At 47.3% G+C, this 20,307-nt stretch overlaps 1 protein-coding gene across 1 annotated transcript in view; it reads right to left on the reverse strand.

Moving 5' to 3' along the window:
• Positions 1-17,878: 17,878 nt before the first annotated feature.
• LOC118878782 (uncharacterized) overlaps positions 17,879-20,307 on the reverse strand; it is a 28,047-nt gene continuing 25,618 nt past the window's right edge. The window contains exons 2-5 of the mRNA XM_036821782.3: positions 18,648-18,951; positions 18,460-18,588; positions 18,225-18,405; positions 17,879-18,163 (exon numbers count right to left, since the gene is read on the reverse strand). Coding sequence (XP_036677677.1) covers positions 17,967-18,163; positions 18,225-18,405; positions 18,460-18,588; positions 18,648-18,659 — 519 coding nt within the window. The 5' untranslated portion in view covers positions 18,660-18,951 and the 3' untranslated portion in view covers positions 17,879-17,966. The remainder of the gene's footprint in view (positions 18,164-18,224; positions 18,406-18,459; positions 18,589-18,647; positions 18,952-20,307) is intronic.

The raw sequence follows: 20,307 nt of genomic DNA on the forward strand, positions 1-20,307 counted from the left end.
TGTATTTGCAGTTGTAGTTGACGACATTTGGGTTATAAACGGGAACTGAGAATAAGCATCGTCGCATATTAGCCACATTGAGTCAAATATAGGACCCGCAAAGTCTATGTGTATCCTTTCCCAGGCACTTGTAGCTTTTGGCCAGCTTTGAAACTCTTTTACCTGGCCACCAAACATGCTGACGTGCTAGTTGTTTCATGCGAACTATTCCCCAGTGACCGTCGTGAAGAAGTATAAGAATTTTACTTCGAAGCTTGCGAGCAATAATAATTCTGTTGACATCCGAGTGTAGACATAGCAGCTTGTTGTTGATCGTCAAGACTAATCTGCGGCTGAAGTAAGGTTGTATTTCGGGATCATCCTGTTGTTCTGGCCAACCAGTTGATACGAAGTTGTATACTCTCTGCAAAATTATATCGCTTTTTAGACTTTCGGTTCGGCATTTATAGGACAGTATATATCGACGATGTTATATGTTAGCATTCCTCTTCCTTATCAAAAAGGGGATCTGAGCTCATAGGAAGACGTGAGAGTGCGTTTCCATGAGCTGTGGTCGAGCGATATTTAATATCAAAATTGTAAGCCATCGATATTATAGCCCAACGCTGGAGTCTGTTTGAAGTCAATGTTGACAGTAACAGTTCACTTTTCCCATGAACGCATCTAGCTGATGTAGATTGGAGGGCGGCTTTAATTCCTTAATGGCTTCTAGTCCTGACGAATCCGGAAGGATGCCGTAGACACTGACCCTTCTCCCAAGGTACTCGATTTCATCCCTTAGAAAGAAACATTTCTCTTTCTTACATTTTATGCCATTCGCCTGTAAATGCATAAAATTTGTCCAATTCTGGCTAGGTGTTGGTCCACTGTAGGAGCCGAAATAATTATGTCGTCGAGATAATTTCCACAACCTTTTATTTCACTTAGAAGTTGCTTAAGGTGACGCTGGAATATAGCTGGTGCGCTAGTTATTCCATACGGCAAACGTTGGTACTGAAAGAGACCCAACGGCGTGTTGTCAACCATAATTTCTTTCGCTGCATCGTCTTTCTCCATTTGTAAGTATGCGTCTTTGAGGTCAATTTTGGAGAAATGCGTGCCGTGACGAATTTTGTGTAACAAAGACTCACGTGTCGGCAATGGATATTGCTCGATGTCCAATTGGGAATTGACGCCTTGCTTGAAATCGCCGCAGATTCGTAGTGCTCCACCTGGCTTCGGTACTAGTACCATTGGCGATGCCCAGTTGCTAAATTTGATGGGCTTCCAAATACCTGCTTCTATGAGACGCTGCGTTTCCTACTTGAATTTATCCAATTGGGCAAACGGAATTTGCCTGCTTTTGTAGAACTTTGGTACGGAATTCGGTTTAAGGTAAATGCTTGCCTTAAAATTTTTTATCGTACCAATAGCTCAAATACCTTCTTATACCTTTGGGGAAGATCTGTCATTTGAGTCCCCTGCTTTTCAGTGAAGTTTGCGTTTTGCTGAATTTCAAAATTGAATGTTTTAAACAAATCCAAGCCGAACATATTATTGGAGTTCTCCACATTAGCCACAATTATCACCACATTTGCAAATTTGTTTCCACATTTTGCTACAGTGTGTAGCTCACCCAGTCCAGGAATTTGTTGTTGGCCAAATGCGTGCAAGATTCGATGCTGTTTAGCTTTTTGTATGTATTGACATTCAATACTGACACCGTTGCACCAGAATCCATTTGGAAGGATACGATTGTATTCAAGAGCTCCACTTCAATCACAGTTTTGTTTCCTTCAAACTTGACCAAGCTGGAAACGTTGTAAATTTTCTGAATTGACTCTGCGTTTTTGTTTCGGGTTTTTTTGTTGATCGGTGTCTTTTTTGTCTTTGCACTGCTTGGATAAGCAAACAACAGCTATGTGCCCCTTTCTGGCACATTTGTGGCAAATTGCCTCCCGAAACTTGCAATTTTCGCGAGTGTGTGACTGCAGCCAGAGCACGATTTTAAAGCAGTCTTGCCGCCTTTACCATCAGGAAAATTGCGTTTTTGATGATTTGATTTTTGTGTGTATACTGCGTTTGTATCAAGAGCTCTCTTGTCACTCTCTTTGATTACTGCCACTGTCTTTGTTGTTGCCTCGTAAGTTTCGGCAATTGAGAGAACGTCTTCGAGCGACGGCTGCAACTTCTGCGAGGCGGCTGTGCGAATTGCGTCGATTGGAGTGTGCACAATTATTTGATCGCGAATCATTTCACTAACGTAATTAAATAAACACCCATCGGATTGGCAAACAAATTGACACTCTCTAGCAATGCCACGTAGATCGGCGACCCATTCCTTATGTATCTGTGAGTCCCGCATCTGACGTTTGAAGAATTCGTAACGTGCAGCAACAATATGACGCTTCTGCTTGAAATGTTCTGTTAGTTTTTCCGTTATTTGTTCATATGTCTGCTGGTGCAAGTTTTCGCTACCAAACAGATTATTTTCAAGCTCAAATATGTGAATGCCTGCCCACGATAGAAAATACGCTTTTTTCCAATCTTCCCAATTTTGATTTTCTTTGTTAAAGTTTGGAAACGGCGGGCACACGGATAATTCTCCCGATCTGGCTAAGTTCTCACCACTGTTTTGTGAAAGAATGGATTCCATCCATTTTTGTTGTTGTTGCATCAACTTCTGCGGAAATTCTTGCTGTTGAGCCAATAATGTTTCAAAATTAACTTGGCTGTCAGCCATTGTATGTCTCTTTGCGTTCGATCACTGTTGTTTTAGTCTACCGACACGAATTACACAAAATGAAATTTTGTGGCACTTTTTTTCCTCGTGGGCAGAAAATGTTGTGTTCCGATTAAAAGGAGACGTCAGATCGGGTTGAGATTTAATGTCCAACTGACTTTATTGGGCTCTGTACAGCTGTGGTATTTTTGGTATGTTAGAGTGTACATAATAACAGAGAATATCGATAAAGTAAACAGCAAATGGCCAAGATTTCGTGATTATGATACATATTTTTTTTTTTTTTATATTCATTTATTCCCTACAATTATGTACAAGTAAAAGTGAGTTTAAGAACAGGAATAGGGGGCCGTGGTTGCGCGGTATCACCGCAAGGTATTGCTTCGCGCAATGGTAGCCACCTAGGCTGTAGCTTCTCTCCTCTCGTTGTCGGTGCGACGCAGCGTTCGCAGTACGCTCGCTGCGTAGGCTGCCGTCGCTTCCCATTTCGCTTCATTCAGCAGCATGAGGGGCACAAAAGTTTCTGGCCGAACTCTTGCCCCGGTGGTCTCCATGAGTAGCTGGCGGTCATAGCCAAAGCGGCGACATTCAAAAAGGACATGCTGAGCGTCCTCGACAATGCCACTGCCGCACTCTGGGCAACCGTCCTCCGTGTCGTGCCCGAAGCGCTTAAGGAAGCTTCGGAAGCAGCCGTGTCCACTCAGCGCCTGCGTGAGGTAAAAATCCACCTGGCCGTGCTTCCTACTTAGCCATGGCTCTATGCTGGGGATGAGCTGGTGCGTCCAGCGTCCCTTGCTGGAGATGTCCCAGGCTTCCTGCCAGTTGACGACGCTCTGCATCCTGGCCCTTCTCTTCACCTCGGTCTTGGTACAGAGGTCCGCCTGTTCGCCTGCTAGAGCCGCGCGAATCTCCTTGGCCTCCCGCACCAGTTCACACAGGGGAACTTGGCCTGCGATGACAAGGGCTGCGTCGTCCGAGATCGTCGCGCACAGGCGGTACGTCGAGTTAACACCTCGCATGTAGCTACTCACAGCAGTGGCCTCAGCCCACACTGGAGCAGCGTACAGCAACTGCGACTTGACAACAGTCGCGAGGAGCCTGCGTCTGTCCTGCTTCGGTCCCCTGGTATTCGGCAGGATCCTGCAGAGCGATCCTGTGGTTTCGCTTGCCTTCTTGTTTACGAACTCCAGGTGTTCGCGGTAGGAGAGGCGGGTGTCCAGCATGACTCCCAGGTACCTTATGGCACGCTGAGAAGTTATCGTTGACCCTCCGATCTGAACATGCGCCGACTCCACTGCTTTCCTGCTTGAAATCAGCACCGCTTCCGTTTTGTGTGAGGCCAGCTCTAGGCCCGCCACTGCGAGCCACTCCTCCACTGCTCGAATTGCGCAGTTTGCAGCTGCCTCCACGGGCGCAACTTCCTTGGCCAACAACCAGCGCGACATCATCCGCAAAGCCCACAATGTCGGTGCTGCTCGGCAGTGGGAGCTTCAGAACACCGTCATACATCGTGTTCCAAAGTACCGAGCCCTGAGGAACACCGGCTGTCACCTCGTAAGTCCTGGGGCCCACAGAGGTATCTAGGACCAACTCCCTTTTGCTGTGCACTACATTCAGCAGGTAATCCGGGATATTGAAGGACCGTAGTGCCTCCAGTGTCCTCCCCCAATCGGCTGAGTTGAACGGGTTCCGTATGTCCAGCGTGACCACCAGACAATACTTTTTCGTCCCACCTTTCCATCTGGTACCCGCGATGGCTTTAGCAGCAATGTTGGTGACCCTCTCTATCGCGTCCAGTGTAGATTTCCCTTTCCGGAAACCGTACTGGTTGGAAGACAGTCCACCGGCATCCTCCATAGCAGCGTTAAGCCTTGTTGCAATTACCCTTTTGAAGACCTTGCCTATAGTGTCCAGCAGGCAGATGGGTCTATAGGAAGAAGCTTCGCCCGCTGGTTTCCCTGGCTTCGGCAGGAGCAGAAGTTTTTGGCGCTTCCACCTGTCGGGGAAGGTCCCTTCCAGCAGGCACGTGTTGTAGAGCGATGCTACCGCGCCCGGATGGAGGGATAGCAGGGTCTTCACTGCCCTGTTCGGGACCAAATCCGGCCCGGGTGCCTTCCTGCTCTTCAGGTTCCTTGCCACAGACAATAGTTCCGTCTCCGTGACCGGACATATCTGGCTCCCAATTTGTCGCGTCCATCGGGGGATGCAATGGCGGCGACCCTTTGGAAACAGCACTTGGACAATGCCTTCCAGGACCGCCGGGTCAGTAGGCGACCTGTTGCCGGCACTCACACGCTTGACCACCGTCTTGTAGGCTCTTCCCCATGGGTCGTTTTCCAGCTCGTCACAGAGCTTGAGGTAGCTCTCCCTCTTGCTGTCCCGAATCGCCAGTTTGAGTGCCTTCTTTGCACTCTTAAAGCTAGAGTTGCAGGCAGAAAGGTTTGCGGTGCCTCTCGCCCTTTGGACTAACCTCCTGGCTCGAAGGTAGGTCCTGCGCAAGCTAGCGATTTCCTTGCTCCACCAGTACACTGGCGCGTGATGCTTCCGAAAGGTCTTACGCTGCTGCATGCTTTGGTCACAGGCTTCCTCCAGTCTGGCTGCCAATTTGTTCGCTGCTACATCTGCCGAGTCCAGCTCAGATACAGCCAATCCCTCCAGTGCGCTGGCGAAGGTCTGTGTCCTAAAGGTGTCCTGGCGGTAGGCTTTTCTTGGCCCGGTCATCGGCTGGCTTTGGCACGGTGGACCGCCAACTGTCAGCAGGATGGCCTCAGGGTCGCTGGCCGTGAACACCTCGCCTATCCTCCAGCGTGTGCTACGGGATAACGAGCTGCTCGCGAACGATAGGTCTATGATTGAACCGGCCCCAGCTCTGTTGAAAGTGTGCTGGGAGCCCTCGTTTAACAGGACGATGTCCAGTGATGCAATTTCTTCAAGGATGGTGCACCCCCTGGCGTTGGTATAGAGGGAGCCCCATTCCTCGGCACAGGCGTTAAAGTCGCCTCCGATCACCACGTTGCTCCTTCCTCTCAGGTCGCTGATCAGCTCGTCCATGATCCTGCTAAAGGACGTCAGTGATAGACTGGGGGCCAGGTAGCAGATGTAGATCCATGTGCCGCCTACGTTCGCTCGGACAAATCCCTCTAATGCCCTCGTGTCCCGCATTGGTGGAACACTCACACCGCAGAGCCACAGTGCCGCTTTGCCTGTGCGATCCGTGACCCAATCGCTGCTGCTTTCCACTCTGTAGGGCTCACTGAGTATCGCCACCCCAGAACCCAGCTCGCGCACCGTCTGCTTCAGGAGGTCCTGCGCAGCCCTACAACGGTTCAGATTTAGCTGAATCAATTGCATGACGGTCGAGGTCTCCCTGTCCCGCTGGTTGTGGCTGGGCAGAGTCTGCTTCCTACCTGGTGCCTGGTCTCCTTTCTTCCTGCCGCAGAGCAGAATAAGCATGAAGGCTCCTTGCTGCACTTGGCTGCCTTGTGCCCTTTTTCACCACATCTTATGCAGCAAGCGCTCCTGTCCACTAGGCTCTTGCAGTTAACTGCAATATGCCCGGACTCCAAGCATTAAAAACATCTTGGGGGCCTGTTCTTTCCCGGATCCTGCAGATGGTCCATCCAATCCGCACCTCGCCACGATGGAGGACGGCTTTCCCCAGGGAGTAGGGCAAACTGATCACAGCTAACTGCGACTCCGCGTAGCCTCGACGCAGACTCCGAACTCTGATGCGCTCCGCGTTGATACCATACTGGCTCTCAATCGCAGCGCAGATTTCCTGCTCCGTCGCGATGGAGTCGATGTCCCTTATCTCCAGATCGAGCAGATTGGTCTCGTCCGACATGGCTCGCACTGACGCTGCGTTGCCTAACACCCTCGCAATGCTCTCCTTCATGGCTTCTGCACTTTTTGCGCTGCCTTTGGCCTCCTCGAGCAGTAGCTTGCCGTTAATGGTGCGGCGTACCTTGGATACACAGCTTCCCAAGTCCGACAGCTGTTTATCTTCCCTTCGAGTCACCATGGCTAACACCTCGCTGTACGATTTCCCGCTCGCCTGGACAACGACGGCGTCGGGTCTGGCGCGACGCGTGGCCCTCGGCTTTTTCTTGACGACCTCCCACTCAGCGACCGGAATTGCGGGGCTCACAGTCTTACTGGCGCCAGCGTGCGTCGCATCTCTCTCTTGTGGCCCTTTTGGCGGGTTCTTTCGGGTGCTCCTGGGAGCTTTGGCACTTTTCTGCTGCGTTAGGCGCGTGGATGGTGGGGCCACTTGAGCCGCGGATCCTCCAGCCACAGTCGGCTGGCTTATCCTTCGCCAAGGCTCCGTTTGCGCTGCAGAATCTCTCCTCCAGACAGGCGTTGTCTGCTGTTCCTTGACGGCGCTCTGCAGGCTTCGAGAGCATTTCGCGCACACAATTGCAGCATCTTGCCCATTCACCCTGGTACTGTCGTCCTTGCCGCCCTCTCTGTTCGCCTCTAGGATGTTCGTGTGAAGCGCCTTCATGCGCACGAACGTCTCCCTCGTGGCGACAGTTATGTGGCGCGCCGTCTTGTCCATCATCTTGGTGGATACATCCTGCAGAAGCTTCCCCAGCTCCATGAGATCCTCCTGGCAGGTTGCCCCGTGGGAGGCCTTGCTCCTTTTGGCCGGCGTTGTCCTCTGCCAGTTAGCTGGGCTCGCAGGATCACGCTCTTAGGGGTTTCCTTTGCTTCCTCGGTGTCTACGATCAGCTCATCGACTTGGGTTGTCGGCGAGCTGGGCGAGCTTGCCGCCCTTCTTAAATGCCGCTGCAACTCCGTCGGTCCCATCTTCCTTCGGCTGGCGGGGAGATCTTGCCACCACTGGTCTGCCCGCGAAAGGGTTTTCAGCCTCCTCCATCTCGGGCTACCCGGTTTGTTCGAGGGAGGCTCCCGCGCTGGCCACAGATTTCCCCTAGGCTTTCCAGCACTATGTGCTGTTAGGCGCGGGGATCCACGCTGTTAAGCTCCTACCCCGACGTTGTTCAACACTGTAAACAGCTGATTATGTTGTTTGCAGTGATGAGGGAAAGAACGTGCGGGTGGCAGCTTGTGGATGCTGTGCGCGTGAGAGAGATTTTCGAGGTGAAAGCCTCTCACTCGATGGGCGCGGGAGAGGACCCCCCCCCCTGGCCCACGAACCGACAGCAGCCTCACCAGTCCAAGCCTTGGGGATACGTTCGGAGGCCCCGCCGGAACAGTGCCCTGGTACGTACCTCTAGTCCCGGAGTGTCTCGCACTATACACAGTACACCTTTTAGGTAACGACCTTCGCTACACTGACTTTAAAACGAGATAAATTCAGAGCGCACTCGACTATACAACCGTCTTGCCTCACGTCAGTTGAGTTGCTCCTATGATACATATCAGTAAGTATGTGTGTGTTCCTGCTAAGTGCATCGACATGCTGCATACGTTTGACAGCTCTGTTTTCTAGAGTGTAGTCATAGTTTTGAAGAAAGAGCGCCCACCTACCTATTCTTGGGTATAAATCCTTTTTATTTAAAGCAAGGGTTAAGTAACTACAATCTGTAATTATTTTGAACTCTGTTCCTAAGATGTAGATTCTAAAGCGTTGCAGAGAGTAAACTACAGCAATCGTTTCTAGTTCGAAGCTACTTTATTTCGCCTCCACATCTGAGGTGTAGCTCTGTCGGGTCTATTGGATTGTACAAAGCCAGAAACGAGGCGAGAATTATTTTTAACATTTCAAAATACTCTAACTCTTTCGCTTCAGATTCTAACTTTCTGTACTTTCTTACGTGATCATATAGCGGCTTCGCCTTTGTTAAAAATCTTTGACGAAGTGTCTAAAATAGGAGCACAGTCCAAGGAAAATTTTAGCTTCGTGCGTTTTTGTCGGTACAGGAAAATCTTTCAGTGAGTCTTTGAAAAACTGCTGTAGCGTTTCGAAAGCCAAACGGCATTCTAAGCCGTTCATTTTGACATATTGACTTCATACGTGTACGCCCTCCACATAGAAAGATTCACATAGAGAAGCAATGAAAGAACAAAATGCAATTCGGCAATTCTCGGGAGTCGCGTGGCCAGAACAACGGCCACGATCGACCTACTGGTAACCATTCTCCGGTAGCTGGCAAAGTGCAACAATACTTAATTGAATCGTGCATATCCACGTGGAAGAACCCATTTTTAAGATCTAACTTTGTAAAAGTATGTTTTCCGGAAAGTTTATCAATAAGATCGTCTACTGAGGGGGTGGGGTAGTTATCTTCCAACATGTTTATATTAAGGGTTCGATAATCAACGCACATTTTTAATTCTTCAGACTTTTTCTTAACTAGAACTATCGGTGATGCATACTCAGACTCACTTACTCGAATAATACCGTTCTTTATGTAATCATCTAATAAGCCCTGGACCTGACTCTTCTCTGCGTATGATAAGCGCCTGGGAGGGTAGTTAAACGGCTTAGTGTTATCAAAACTTAGATTCATTTCCTATTTAACTAGAGGCATCTCTGGTCGTATCGGTTTCGTGTAAAACATCTTCGTCTTTAACTTGAATTCACACTTATCGCTTATGTTTTAAAGTTTGAATTCGGTTGGATCGGGATATTCAATTGACATAACTTCTGACTCGAAATAATCGTTGGGCTGAGAACTTATGTTCTCAATAATTTTGCATAAATCAGTTTGCAACAACCGATACCGCTATCGATTTTAAGTAATCATTTCGCCTCCCTGGCCAAAGGCTTTGTATCGACATATGAGCCATGCATTTTTGCATGGTTAGAGTCCTTTAGAAAGCCATAAAAGGCTCCCAACCATAAAATCGGTTTCAAGGCACCCATTCACAAATGTTAGTATACAACTGACCTTGATCCTGAAAACAAAATATTATTTTTCGCAGAGATAGATGTATTTATTTTTTTTATTTTTATATATATACTTCGGCCAAAGAGCTAGTGAGATGGCTCTGAGGGCGCCGAGCTGAAGGCTACCGAACGGGTCGCAGGTTGCGGATAGCGAGCGCCCTGGTTCTCCAGGGTAGCTACGAATAAGCGTGGAAGTTGGACACGGCCCGGCTACCGCCAAGCCCCCAACACGAAGCGCAAATAAGTAGCCCCGGACAGTCAGCGGGTATCTGCGCCGTAGCAGTACCGACGTCGCGCTTGTGCTGCCGCCTCCGACAAATAGCTCACACACACCCCCTTCCCACACTCTTTGAACCTACCTCTTTCCCACCCACACAACTCATCTCACCCCGGGCTGGACTAAGGTGTCACTCGTACCGTGCCGAGAGTCAATCTGGCTGGGAGCCCGAGTCATCAAATAACTCAGTCTCAAACGGTGAGCTCAGGCAAGTGGCGACTGCCTGTTCTAAGTCACCCTTACCCGGGTACGGCGGATCTCTGCCCGGGTGGACCTGTCCTTTCTCCGCAGCTCGTGGGATTTAACATGGAGAACTTAACAATTAATAAACAAAAAGACTGCACAAGACGAGAGCCCGACACTCTTATAAAGTCGGAAGTCGTAACCAACGACGAAAGTAAGAGCAAGATCACGGCTCTGACTACCCCAGTCCACGTGACGTCGACCCCTGCCAAGGCCAGCGAACAACGCAGCCGGCTAAGCCCAACTCGCCATAGCGACAAGCCCAAGCCTCCCACCAGCGTAGGTGTGGCTAACCAGCCACTCCAACCTGAGGGGAGCGCCAAAGCCGGTCTCATGGTGAGTACCAGGGCAAAGGAGTTTAAGAGGGTACCACCTAACCAGGCAGGACCTCTTGAAAGAAAGAAGGCTACTAGGATCCTCAAACGGCTGGCCACCAATCCGATACGTGAGGATCAGACTTCGAAATTGGATTACCAGAAAATCCAAGAGGACATAGCCTGGGCGAAGGCAGTTATCCCAGATTTCGACATCGCTATGACTACCAGCAACAAGCGAGAGAGGTCGATGGAGTCAGCTCAACCAGCGAGCAAGAAGGCCAAAGTAACCAACCGCGGCACATGGTCGAGATCCTTTGCGGAAGTGGTAAAGGATCGGAAGATCATTGGAGTCATCGACCAGAGCGATGAAGGCGGAAGGATCCCAAGAAACCATTGGGGTCTGGTTAGACGGGCCCTTGCGACAGTGGCCTTAAAAGTGCTGGACGAAAACCCAGGACCGCCACCCGATTGCACAGATGCAGGGTGGTACCAGGGCAACGTAAAGTTGATCGCCTGCGAAGACGAGAGATCGGCAGCACTCTACAAGGCTGCAATTGACAAAGTCGGCGAGGTCTACCCCGGGGCCAAGCTGGCAGTTTGTGAGGCTGCGGACATCCCGTCTCGACCGAGAGCGAGGGTGTGGCTGCCGTCGGAACCATCGGAACCAGAGGCTATACTCAGCCTGCTGACCAGGTTCAACCCAAAACTGCCAACAGACGGTTGGAAGGTGGTCAAGGTGGAGAAAACCGAGCGAGTCACCATGAGCGTGGTTATCCTCCTAAACCAGGCCTGCTTGGAACCCCTCGCAGCCCAGCAGCACAGAGTGAACTACGGGTTCGACAAGGTGCAGCTTCGTATTTATGACACCGATAAAACAGCGGCAGACAACCTGGCTGCCTGTGCGTCGTACGAACCCCCGAGCGACGACGAACCAGATCACGAGGAGGCCACCCTCACCGGCTACGTGTCAACCGACTCGGAGCTGACGGAGAGCCTGAAACAGCTGTGCACCCAGGACACAACCCGACCAGGGCGCTCTGTCCTCCAGGACATAGCGGAGGAAGCGGAGGGTACCCAGCCCGACCCCAGTCCCAAAGATGGTGCAGTTTCTGCAAATTAATCTGCACCACAGCAAGGCAGCATCCGCTGCCCTCCTCACCCGCCTGGCAACAGGCAACATAGACGTAGTCCTCATTCAAGAGCCATGGATTGTTGGTAACAACATCTGTGGCCTATCAACCCCCCTATTCAAGCTATTTTACACCAAGGACAAGGGTAAAACCAGAACCTGCATTCTTACAAAAACACACTTTAACACATTTCTTATTCCACAGTTTAGCGAAGGCGACCTTACCACGGTCAGACTGGAGCTAAACGAACACACCCATCACACCATAGCATCATTCTATCTGGCTCACGACCACGAAGGGCCACTACCAAACACCACTACACAAGAACTCATACGCTCTCACTCATCTAAGGAACTCATCCTGGGTGGGGACGCTAACTCACACCACACACAATGGGGAAGTACAAACACCAACGAAAGGGGTGAGTTACTCTACGACTATCTCCTTCAATCAAATCTATTCATCTGCAACAAAGGTAATGACCCAACTTTCATCACTAGAAATAGGAGGGAAGTACTAGACATTACTCTAATATCTGATCCCTTACTTAACCAGCTAGACGCGTGGAAGGTGGGGATCGAACACTCATTCTCGGACCACCGATACATAGAATTTACAATAAGTCTAGAACATCCTCCCGCCGAGAACATAACTAATCTAAGATTAACCAACTGGGGATACTATAAAAATCTCCTCAACAGGAACCTACCCGCTCCTCCGACACACATACGCAACCGTCAAGAATTAGATAGCCTAGTTAACACTTTTACTGATATCTGCGGTGAGGCCTTAAAAAGGGCTTGCCCAAGTAGAACAGTCAAAACAAAGCACAAACCCCCATGGTGGAACCCAACCCTAGCGAACCTTAAAAGAGAGTGTAGAACTTACTTCAATAAAGCTAAATACAACAATAGCGAATCCTCCTGGAATCTATATCATTCAAAACTAAGCCTATACAAAAAGGAAATAAGAATATCAAAACGAAGAGCCTGGGCTAACTTCTGCAGTAGCATAGAATCTACTGCGGAGGCATCCAGACTCAGAAGAATTAAACATCCAGCTACCATTGGCTATCTTAAAACCAATGCTGATGGCTGGACGGAAAACAGTCAGGAAACCCTTGAACTACTGTTAGACACACACTTCCCTAACAATACCCAGGTAGTGGAGGACCTCCACATAGAGGTGAATCTAGACGACCAGAGTATTGCCAACATTTCAAACCCTGACCGCATTCAGTGGGCTGTTAACTCTTTTAAGCCTTTCAAATCACCTGGCCCAGATGGGTTCTTCCCGGCCCAGCTACAACGGACATTAGATATGTCCCTTCCCTGGCTGACAGCCATCTTCCACGGCTGCCTTGCTCTAAACCATATTCCAACAAGGTGGCTGGACGTCAAGGTAATCTTTATACCGAAAGCCGGCAAGCCCTCCCACACTAACCCAAAGGACTTCCGCCCGATCAGTCTCTCTTCCTTCTTGTTGAAGACCCTGGAAAGGCTAATTGACACCCATATCAGACTAACCATCGACCATAGCCTACTCTCTGACGCACAGCATGCGTATCGTAAGGGTAGATCAACCGATACCGCCCTCCACTCTCTAGTGTACAGTATAGAACGAGGCTTCCACAATAAGGAATACTCTCTTGCAGCGTTTCTAGACATAGAAGGCGCCTTCAACAACGTCACCCCAACGGCGATCACTGGTGCTCTGACTGAACTGGGCATTGAGCGGCCCATAGTGGGACTCATACACACCATGCTAACCAGCAGGGTAGTGCACTCCACTATGGGATCGGCCCTCTCGACCAGGAATGTCAGTAGAGGAACCCCACAAGGGGGCGTACTCTCACCTCTTCTATGGGTTTTGGTGGTCAACAAACTGCTATCACTTCTAGAAGAGGCGGGCACAAAAGTGGTAGCCTACGCGGATGACGTGGTTATCCTACTGCAGGGCAAGTTCCCGCAAACCCTTTGTAATCTAATGGAGACAGCCCTATCCACCCTTTCCCGGTGGACGGCTGGCTGTGGACTGGGAGTTAACCCGGAAAAGACCGAACTAGTTCTCTTTACAAGGAAGTACAAGGTACCAATTCTAGTTCCCCCAAAACTACACCAAACGCGCCTAACCCTTAGCAACCAAGCAAAGTACTTAGGTGTCATCCTTGACAAAAAGCTCCTCTGGACTGATAACATCCTAGATCGCACACGCAAAGCGGCCATAGCCCTCTTCGCTTGTAAAAAAGCCATAGGGAGGAAGTGGGGTTTCTCCCCCATGATAGTTCACTGGCTATATACTGCAATAGTCAGGCCCATTCTTCTCTACGGAAACATCGTTTGGTGGCCTTCTCTAGATAAGAACTGCAACCTCCGGATCCTTCACAAGATCCAAAGGAGCGCAGAGCTCTGCATCAGTGGGGCGCTGCGCACTACCGCCACCGAGGCACTAAACACAATTCTCGATCTCCAACCCCTGGACCTACTTGCCAAAAGCTGGGCATCTGCAACAGCGCTGAGACTCCGTGAAGCAGCGGCTTGGACAACGGGCTCCACGGGTCACTCCATTATCCTATCAAAACATTCACCCCTACCACGTTATACAGACTACGTCCCACCCATAGTCAACTTCGAAAGAAGATACAAAATTCATATACCCACCCGTTCAGACTGGGACAACCTCCCACATCAATTCGTAAACGCCGTCAACATATACACTGACGGCTCCAAGTTTACCTCCAAAACAGGTGGGGGAGTCTTCTCCCCCGAACTAGACATAAAAGTCTCATTCCGCCTACCAGACCACTGTAGTGTTTTCCAAGCGGAAGTGATGGCAATTCAGGAAGCCACTACCCACCTGAACACGTCTGTACATAAAGACAGTGATATCTTCATATTCTCGGATAGTCAAGCTGCCCTCAGGGCCCTCGACTCCTACACAACGAGCTCAAAAACAATCTCTGAATGCCGCAAATCTCTTAACGAGATGGCCACTCATCTGAGAATCAGCCTCATCTGGGTGCCTGGGCACCGCAACATTGAGGGCAACTGCATAGCAGACGAGCTGGCAAGACAGGGGACAACCGCCGATATCCTTCGTGATAAGGACACGGTAGGGATGCCCATGGCTACCTGCAAGCTCCTTCTCAGGCAGAGATTGTATACTCTTTCCAACAACCGTTGGAACTCAATCTCAATATGCCACAATTCTAGACTCACATGGCCAAACTATAACACGAAAAGAACAAAAACTCTCCTACAATGTAGTAGGGAGGACATCTCCACTCTCCTAAATGCCCTCACGGGCCACTGTCTCATAGGGACTCATGCGACAAGGCTGGGTCTAAGTAACCACGACTTCTGCCGCAGCTGATTATTTAGTGCGAGTCAGCTGGCGGGCAGGTCCCACGCAGCAGTCACTAGTATCCAAAAGCCAACAGTCTGGCAGCGGTCTCACTTCCTATAGGCCACGGGTGCTGGATCCAGGGGAATCGCAAGTACTGGATGTTGGAGTATTATCCGGGTTAAGCCGGATTCTTGATGAGCCGGAAGATTAGGGAGTTTATGTTGGAAGGGTAACTGCCCTTCTTTACCTGCTGGCCTAGAGACTCAGACAGTATGAAAATAATAAGTTCTTTAACGGCGGTAGCCGGAGTTTAATATTGTCAGAGCTTGTGCTCTTTATTCAAGACTTCAAATTAGACTGACACAATGGAATATTCTTATGGCTAACAAAGGCTCACCGTCTGTGCACGAGCGTCCGGCCCATTGCTTGGTCGGCAGTTTGATCGGCGCGACAATGTTTACGTCACTATGGTCAACGACTCTGGTCTTGCTGACCACAGTTAACTTATAACCATTTTTAGTGTATTTTAAGGTACTAAATCGATTTTATGATACTAATTTAGGATTATACCAGTTACAATATAGAGACAGGGCGGATTTGGCAAAAAAGGCAACCAAATCTGTTAAGTTTTAACGAAATCGTTATTAAAAAAGTAAGTGTGCCATGACTTTTGTTCAGCTTAATCTGCTTATTTTTTGGTTTTTTTATTTTTAAAAATGTAGTTTTAGAAGATAATTAAATGAATGAAAATTAAATTGATTGTTAAATATTAACTTTATCGAAAACAATTTTGTTAAATTGTATAACAGATTTATAATGGAAGAAAAGTGCGCTTAAAGTTCAAGATGTTAAGTGTGCCAACACTTAAGTTTGCACTGTATACTTTAAGGGGTCGGAAACGCTTCCTTCGGGATGAAGACAGTTGCTCATCATACCACATTTATTCCCATTGAATTTAATATTCAAATCTTCATTTCCCTATGGTTCCCTTGGCTAAGTAACGGGTATCTGATAGTCGAAGTACTCGACTATAGCGTTCTTCCTTGTTATACCCGTTACTCGTAGAGTAAAAAAGTATACAAGATTCGTCGGAAAGTATGTAACAGGCGAAAGGAAGCGGGCCCGACCCCATAAAGTATATATATTCTTTATCACGATCACTAGCCGAGTCGATCTAGCCATGTCCGTCTGTCCGTCTGTCTGTCCGTCCGGATGAACGCTGAAATCTCGGAAACTATAAGAGCTAGGCTATTGAGATATGGCTTGCAGGTTCCTGAGCTTCTTAGGCAGCGCAAGTTTGTTCCAGCAATGTGCCTCGCCCACTCAAACGCCCACAAGCCGCCCAAAACTGTGGCTCCTACAGTTTTTATGCTAGAATAAAAATTGTAACTGAAATGTATTGTCCTAATCAATACCTATCGATTAACACAAAAAAAGTTTGCCACGCACACTTTAAAGCCCACAAACCGCCCACAAACTTCAAAAAATCGTAGATATGAACGCGGATATCTCAGAACTTATAAAAGTTAGAGAATTGCGATTTCATATTTAGATTCCGTAGTCTTGTACGCAGTGCAAGTTTGTTACGCAAAGATGCCACGCCCACTTTAACGCCCACAAACCGCCCAAATCTGTGGTGCTCACAATTTTAATGCTAGATACTGAAATATTGAAATGTATTTGTCTTCTAAATACCTCTCGATTGATCTAAAAAAAAGGTTGCCACGCCCACTCTAACGCTTACAAACCGCATAAGCCTGTGGCGCCCACAATTTTCATGCTAGAAAGAAATGTTAACTGAAATGTATTAGTCTCGTCAATTCCTATCGATTGACCCCAAAAAAATTTTGCCACGCCCACTCTAACGCCCATAACGCCTAAATCTGTCTACCGCCCACATAACCATATATTCAGATCACGGGTAGGTGGCGCATGTCAATCTCGCGCTACTGCTTGCAAATCTTCATTTCCCTATGGTTCCCTTGGCTAAGTAACGGGTATCTGATAGTCGAAGTACTCGACTATAGCGTTCTTCCTTGTTATACCCGTTACTCGTAGAGTAAAAGGGTATACTAGATTCGTCGGAAAGTATGTAACAGGCAGAAGGAAGCGTTTCCGACCCCATAAAGTATATATATCCGTCTGTCCGTCTGTCTGTCCGTCCGAATGAACGCTGAGATCTCGGAAACTATAAGAGCTAGGCTATTGAGATTTGGCGTGCAGATTCCTGAGCTTCTTACGCAGCGCAAGTTTGTATGTGCCACTGTGCCACGCCCACTCTAACGCCCACAAGCCGCCCAAACCTGTGACGCTCACAGTTTTCATGCTAGATAAAAGATTTTAACTGAAATGTATTGGTCTCGTCAATACCTATCGATTGATCCAAAAAAAAAATTTGTCACGCCCACTATAACGCCCATAACGGTTAAAACTGTCTACCGCCGGTAGGTGGCGTATTTTAATCTCGCTTTGCTGCTTGCATATCTCCATTTCTCTTTGCTCCCTTTAGCTGAGAAACGGGTATCTGATAGTCGAGGTACTCGACTATAGCGTTCTTCCTTGTTTTTTTTTGAATTAGCGAACGTACGATTTTTTCGATGTTGTTGTAGTATATTGAACATTTTGGATTTTTATCTTCTTATTAGATTCCAATAAATGGATTTGGTAGAAAAAGTGCAAACAAATCATATGCGTTCCATGCGAAATAATTAAACATAAAAATGCCCTTAAAGGTAGCTAAAAATCTTAAAAAGTAAATTTTTTCAGTTTTCAGGGCAATTTCTTCAACAATTCAAATGACATAAGCTATGGTACCACTGTATTATGAAAATATTGCCATTTGTTAAGAAAATACGCAAAAAATACGATGATTATGAAGATATTTTTGTTTAAGTCCTGGTTGACCATTTGGCGGATATGCCCATATGCAAAATAATTGAGTCCTGAAATGAATTCACAACATGTTTAATTTTTATTTTCATGTGTAAATATATTTTTTTGTTGATGTTACAAATTTTGTTTTTTTATTACTTTTATTTGTCCTGAGACAACAGCAGCCATCGACTTAGTTTTGCTTTTAGCCATTGTTGCCTTTCGCGAAGGGGGCTCTGGCGACTGGCTCATCCTCAGTATCGGTCCCCAAGTTGCTACTCATATCAATAGAGATGTTTCTCAACTCGGCAACCTCTTCGTAGCCATTTAGGACTTGAAAAGTTTCTGGAACTTTAGGAGGCACCACTCTTTTAAGTTTTCCTAAGATGTCGTGAAACCTTTCTAAATAGTCGAAAAACATACAATGTTTATTACTTATTGGATTTTCTGTTGAAACTCTAACTTTCAACCGAAGTCTCATCCCCCTTCTCAAGAAGTCCTCCACCAGTTTGGTTGCGCCACTCGATCGCTTTAATGAATTGCGACTTGCCGTAATTCATTTTAGTTTTTATTGACTGCACACCAGCATCACGAAACGATGTATATTCTTTAACAACCTTTTGGTAGAACTTAGCAGTCGGTTTCTGTGATAATATAAAATTATTAATTTATATCAATTACTTATGATTTTTACTTACTTCAAGCTTCTCTGGGCAATCCTTTACCCTTTCCCAAACCATTTTCACAAAGAATACCAAAGCTTCGGTTGTCCACTTGAACGACCTGAAATACTCCCGTTTCCGCTTCACCGAAAAATCCAAAATGTCCTTAAAATAAATCAAATTAGTTGTTAAAATTCCATTTTGAAAATGTGTTTGTCTTTTACCTTTTCCTCCATGTTTACAAGTGACCAGAGTTACCCTCTTACTTTTAGTCGAGAACAGCGACAACTCTGGTTTTCAGCAATTCAACAAAATTTGCAACAGCCCCGAGGCTGTTGAATTGCTGACATTTCTGAAAGTTGACTTTGTATGGAACAGCTGATTAACAGCAGCCCAAAAAGTAGCAATTCAGCTTTTCAACAGTTTAGGGAATACTCAAATTATTTTTCTAGCTATAACTCTAACGCCAATAAACTTTAAATTCTTGGATCTTTTTAATATCTTGGATTATCCAAGATAACTCGGAAACTATAAAAGCAAGAAAGGTGGGATAAGGCACTGCGCATCGCATGTGTATCATATTAGGATGGCTCGCTCACTCTTACGCCCCCAAAGTGTGGCGCACACACTTTTTATACCCGTTACTCGTAGAGTAAAAGGGTATACTAGATTCGTCGGAAAGTATGTAACAGGCAGAAGGAAGCGTTTCCGACCCCACAAAGTATATATATTCTTGATCAGGATCACTAGCCGAGTCGATCTAGCCATGTCCGTCTGTCCGTCTGTCCGTCTGTCCGGATGAACGCTGAGATCTCGGAATCTATGGGAGCTAGGCTATTGAGATTTGGCGTGCAGATTCCTGAGCTTCTTACGCAGCGCAAGTTTGTTTCAGCACAGTGCCACGCCCACTCTAACGCCCACAAACCGCCCAAAACTGTGGCTCCTACAGTTTTGATGCTAGAATAAAAATTTTAACTGAAATGTATTGTTCTCATCAATACCTATCGATTGACCCAAAAAAAAGTTTGCCACGCCCACTTTAACGCCCACAAACCGCGAAAACCTGTGACGCCCACAATTTTCATGCTAGATAAAAAATTTTAACTGAAATGTATTGGTCTCGTCGATACCTATCGATTGATCCAAAAAAAAATTTGCCACGCCCACTCTAACGCCCATAACGCTTAAATCTGTATACCGCCGGTAGGTGGCGCATTTTAATCTCTCTTTGCTGCTTGCATATCTCCATATAGCTGAGTAACGGGTATCTGATAGTCGAGGCACTCGACTATAGCGTTCTTCCTTGTTAATAATTGGAATTTAGAACAAATGTAATTTAAAAAAAAACAATAACATTTATTTCGCTGTTGTTAACATCAGACCATTAGTTCATAAGTAATGATTTTACCCCCATCTTTTTATACCCTTGCAGAGGGTATTATGATTTCAGTCACAAGTTTGCAACGCAGTGAAGGAGACGTTTCCGACCCCATAAAAGTATATGTATTCTTGGTCAGCATCACTAGACGAGTCGATCTAGCCAAACCCGTCTGTCCGTCTGTACGTCCGTTTCTACGCAAACTAGTCTCAGTTTTAAAGCTATCGTGCTGAAACTTTCCCAAAAGTCTTCTTTAGCAGGTAGTATATTAGTCGGAGCCAGCCGGATCGGACAACTAACATATATCTTATAGCTCCCGTAGGAACTATCGGAAAAAAAATAAAAGAAAATTATTTCCTTGGTTTTTATACCCGTTACTCGTAGAGTAAAAGGGTATACTAGATTCGTCGGAAAGTATGTTACAGGCAGAAGGAAGCGTTTCCGACCCCATAAAGTATATATATTCTTGATCAGGATCACTAGCCGAGTCGATCTAGCCATGTCCG

Source organism: Drosophila suzukii, chromosome 3, assembly GCF_043229965.1.
Source record: "Drosophila suzukii chromosome 3, CBGP_Dsuzu_IsoJpt1.0, whole genome shotgun sequence".
Taxonomy (NCBI): Eukaryota; Metazoa; Arthropoda; class Insecta; order Diptera; family Drosophilidae; genus Drosophila; species Drosophila suzukii.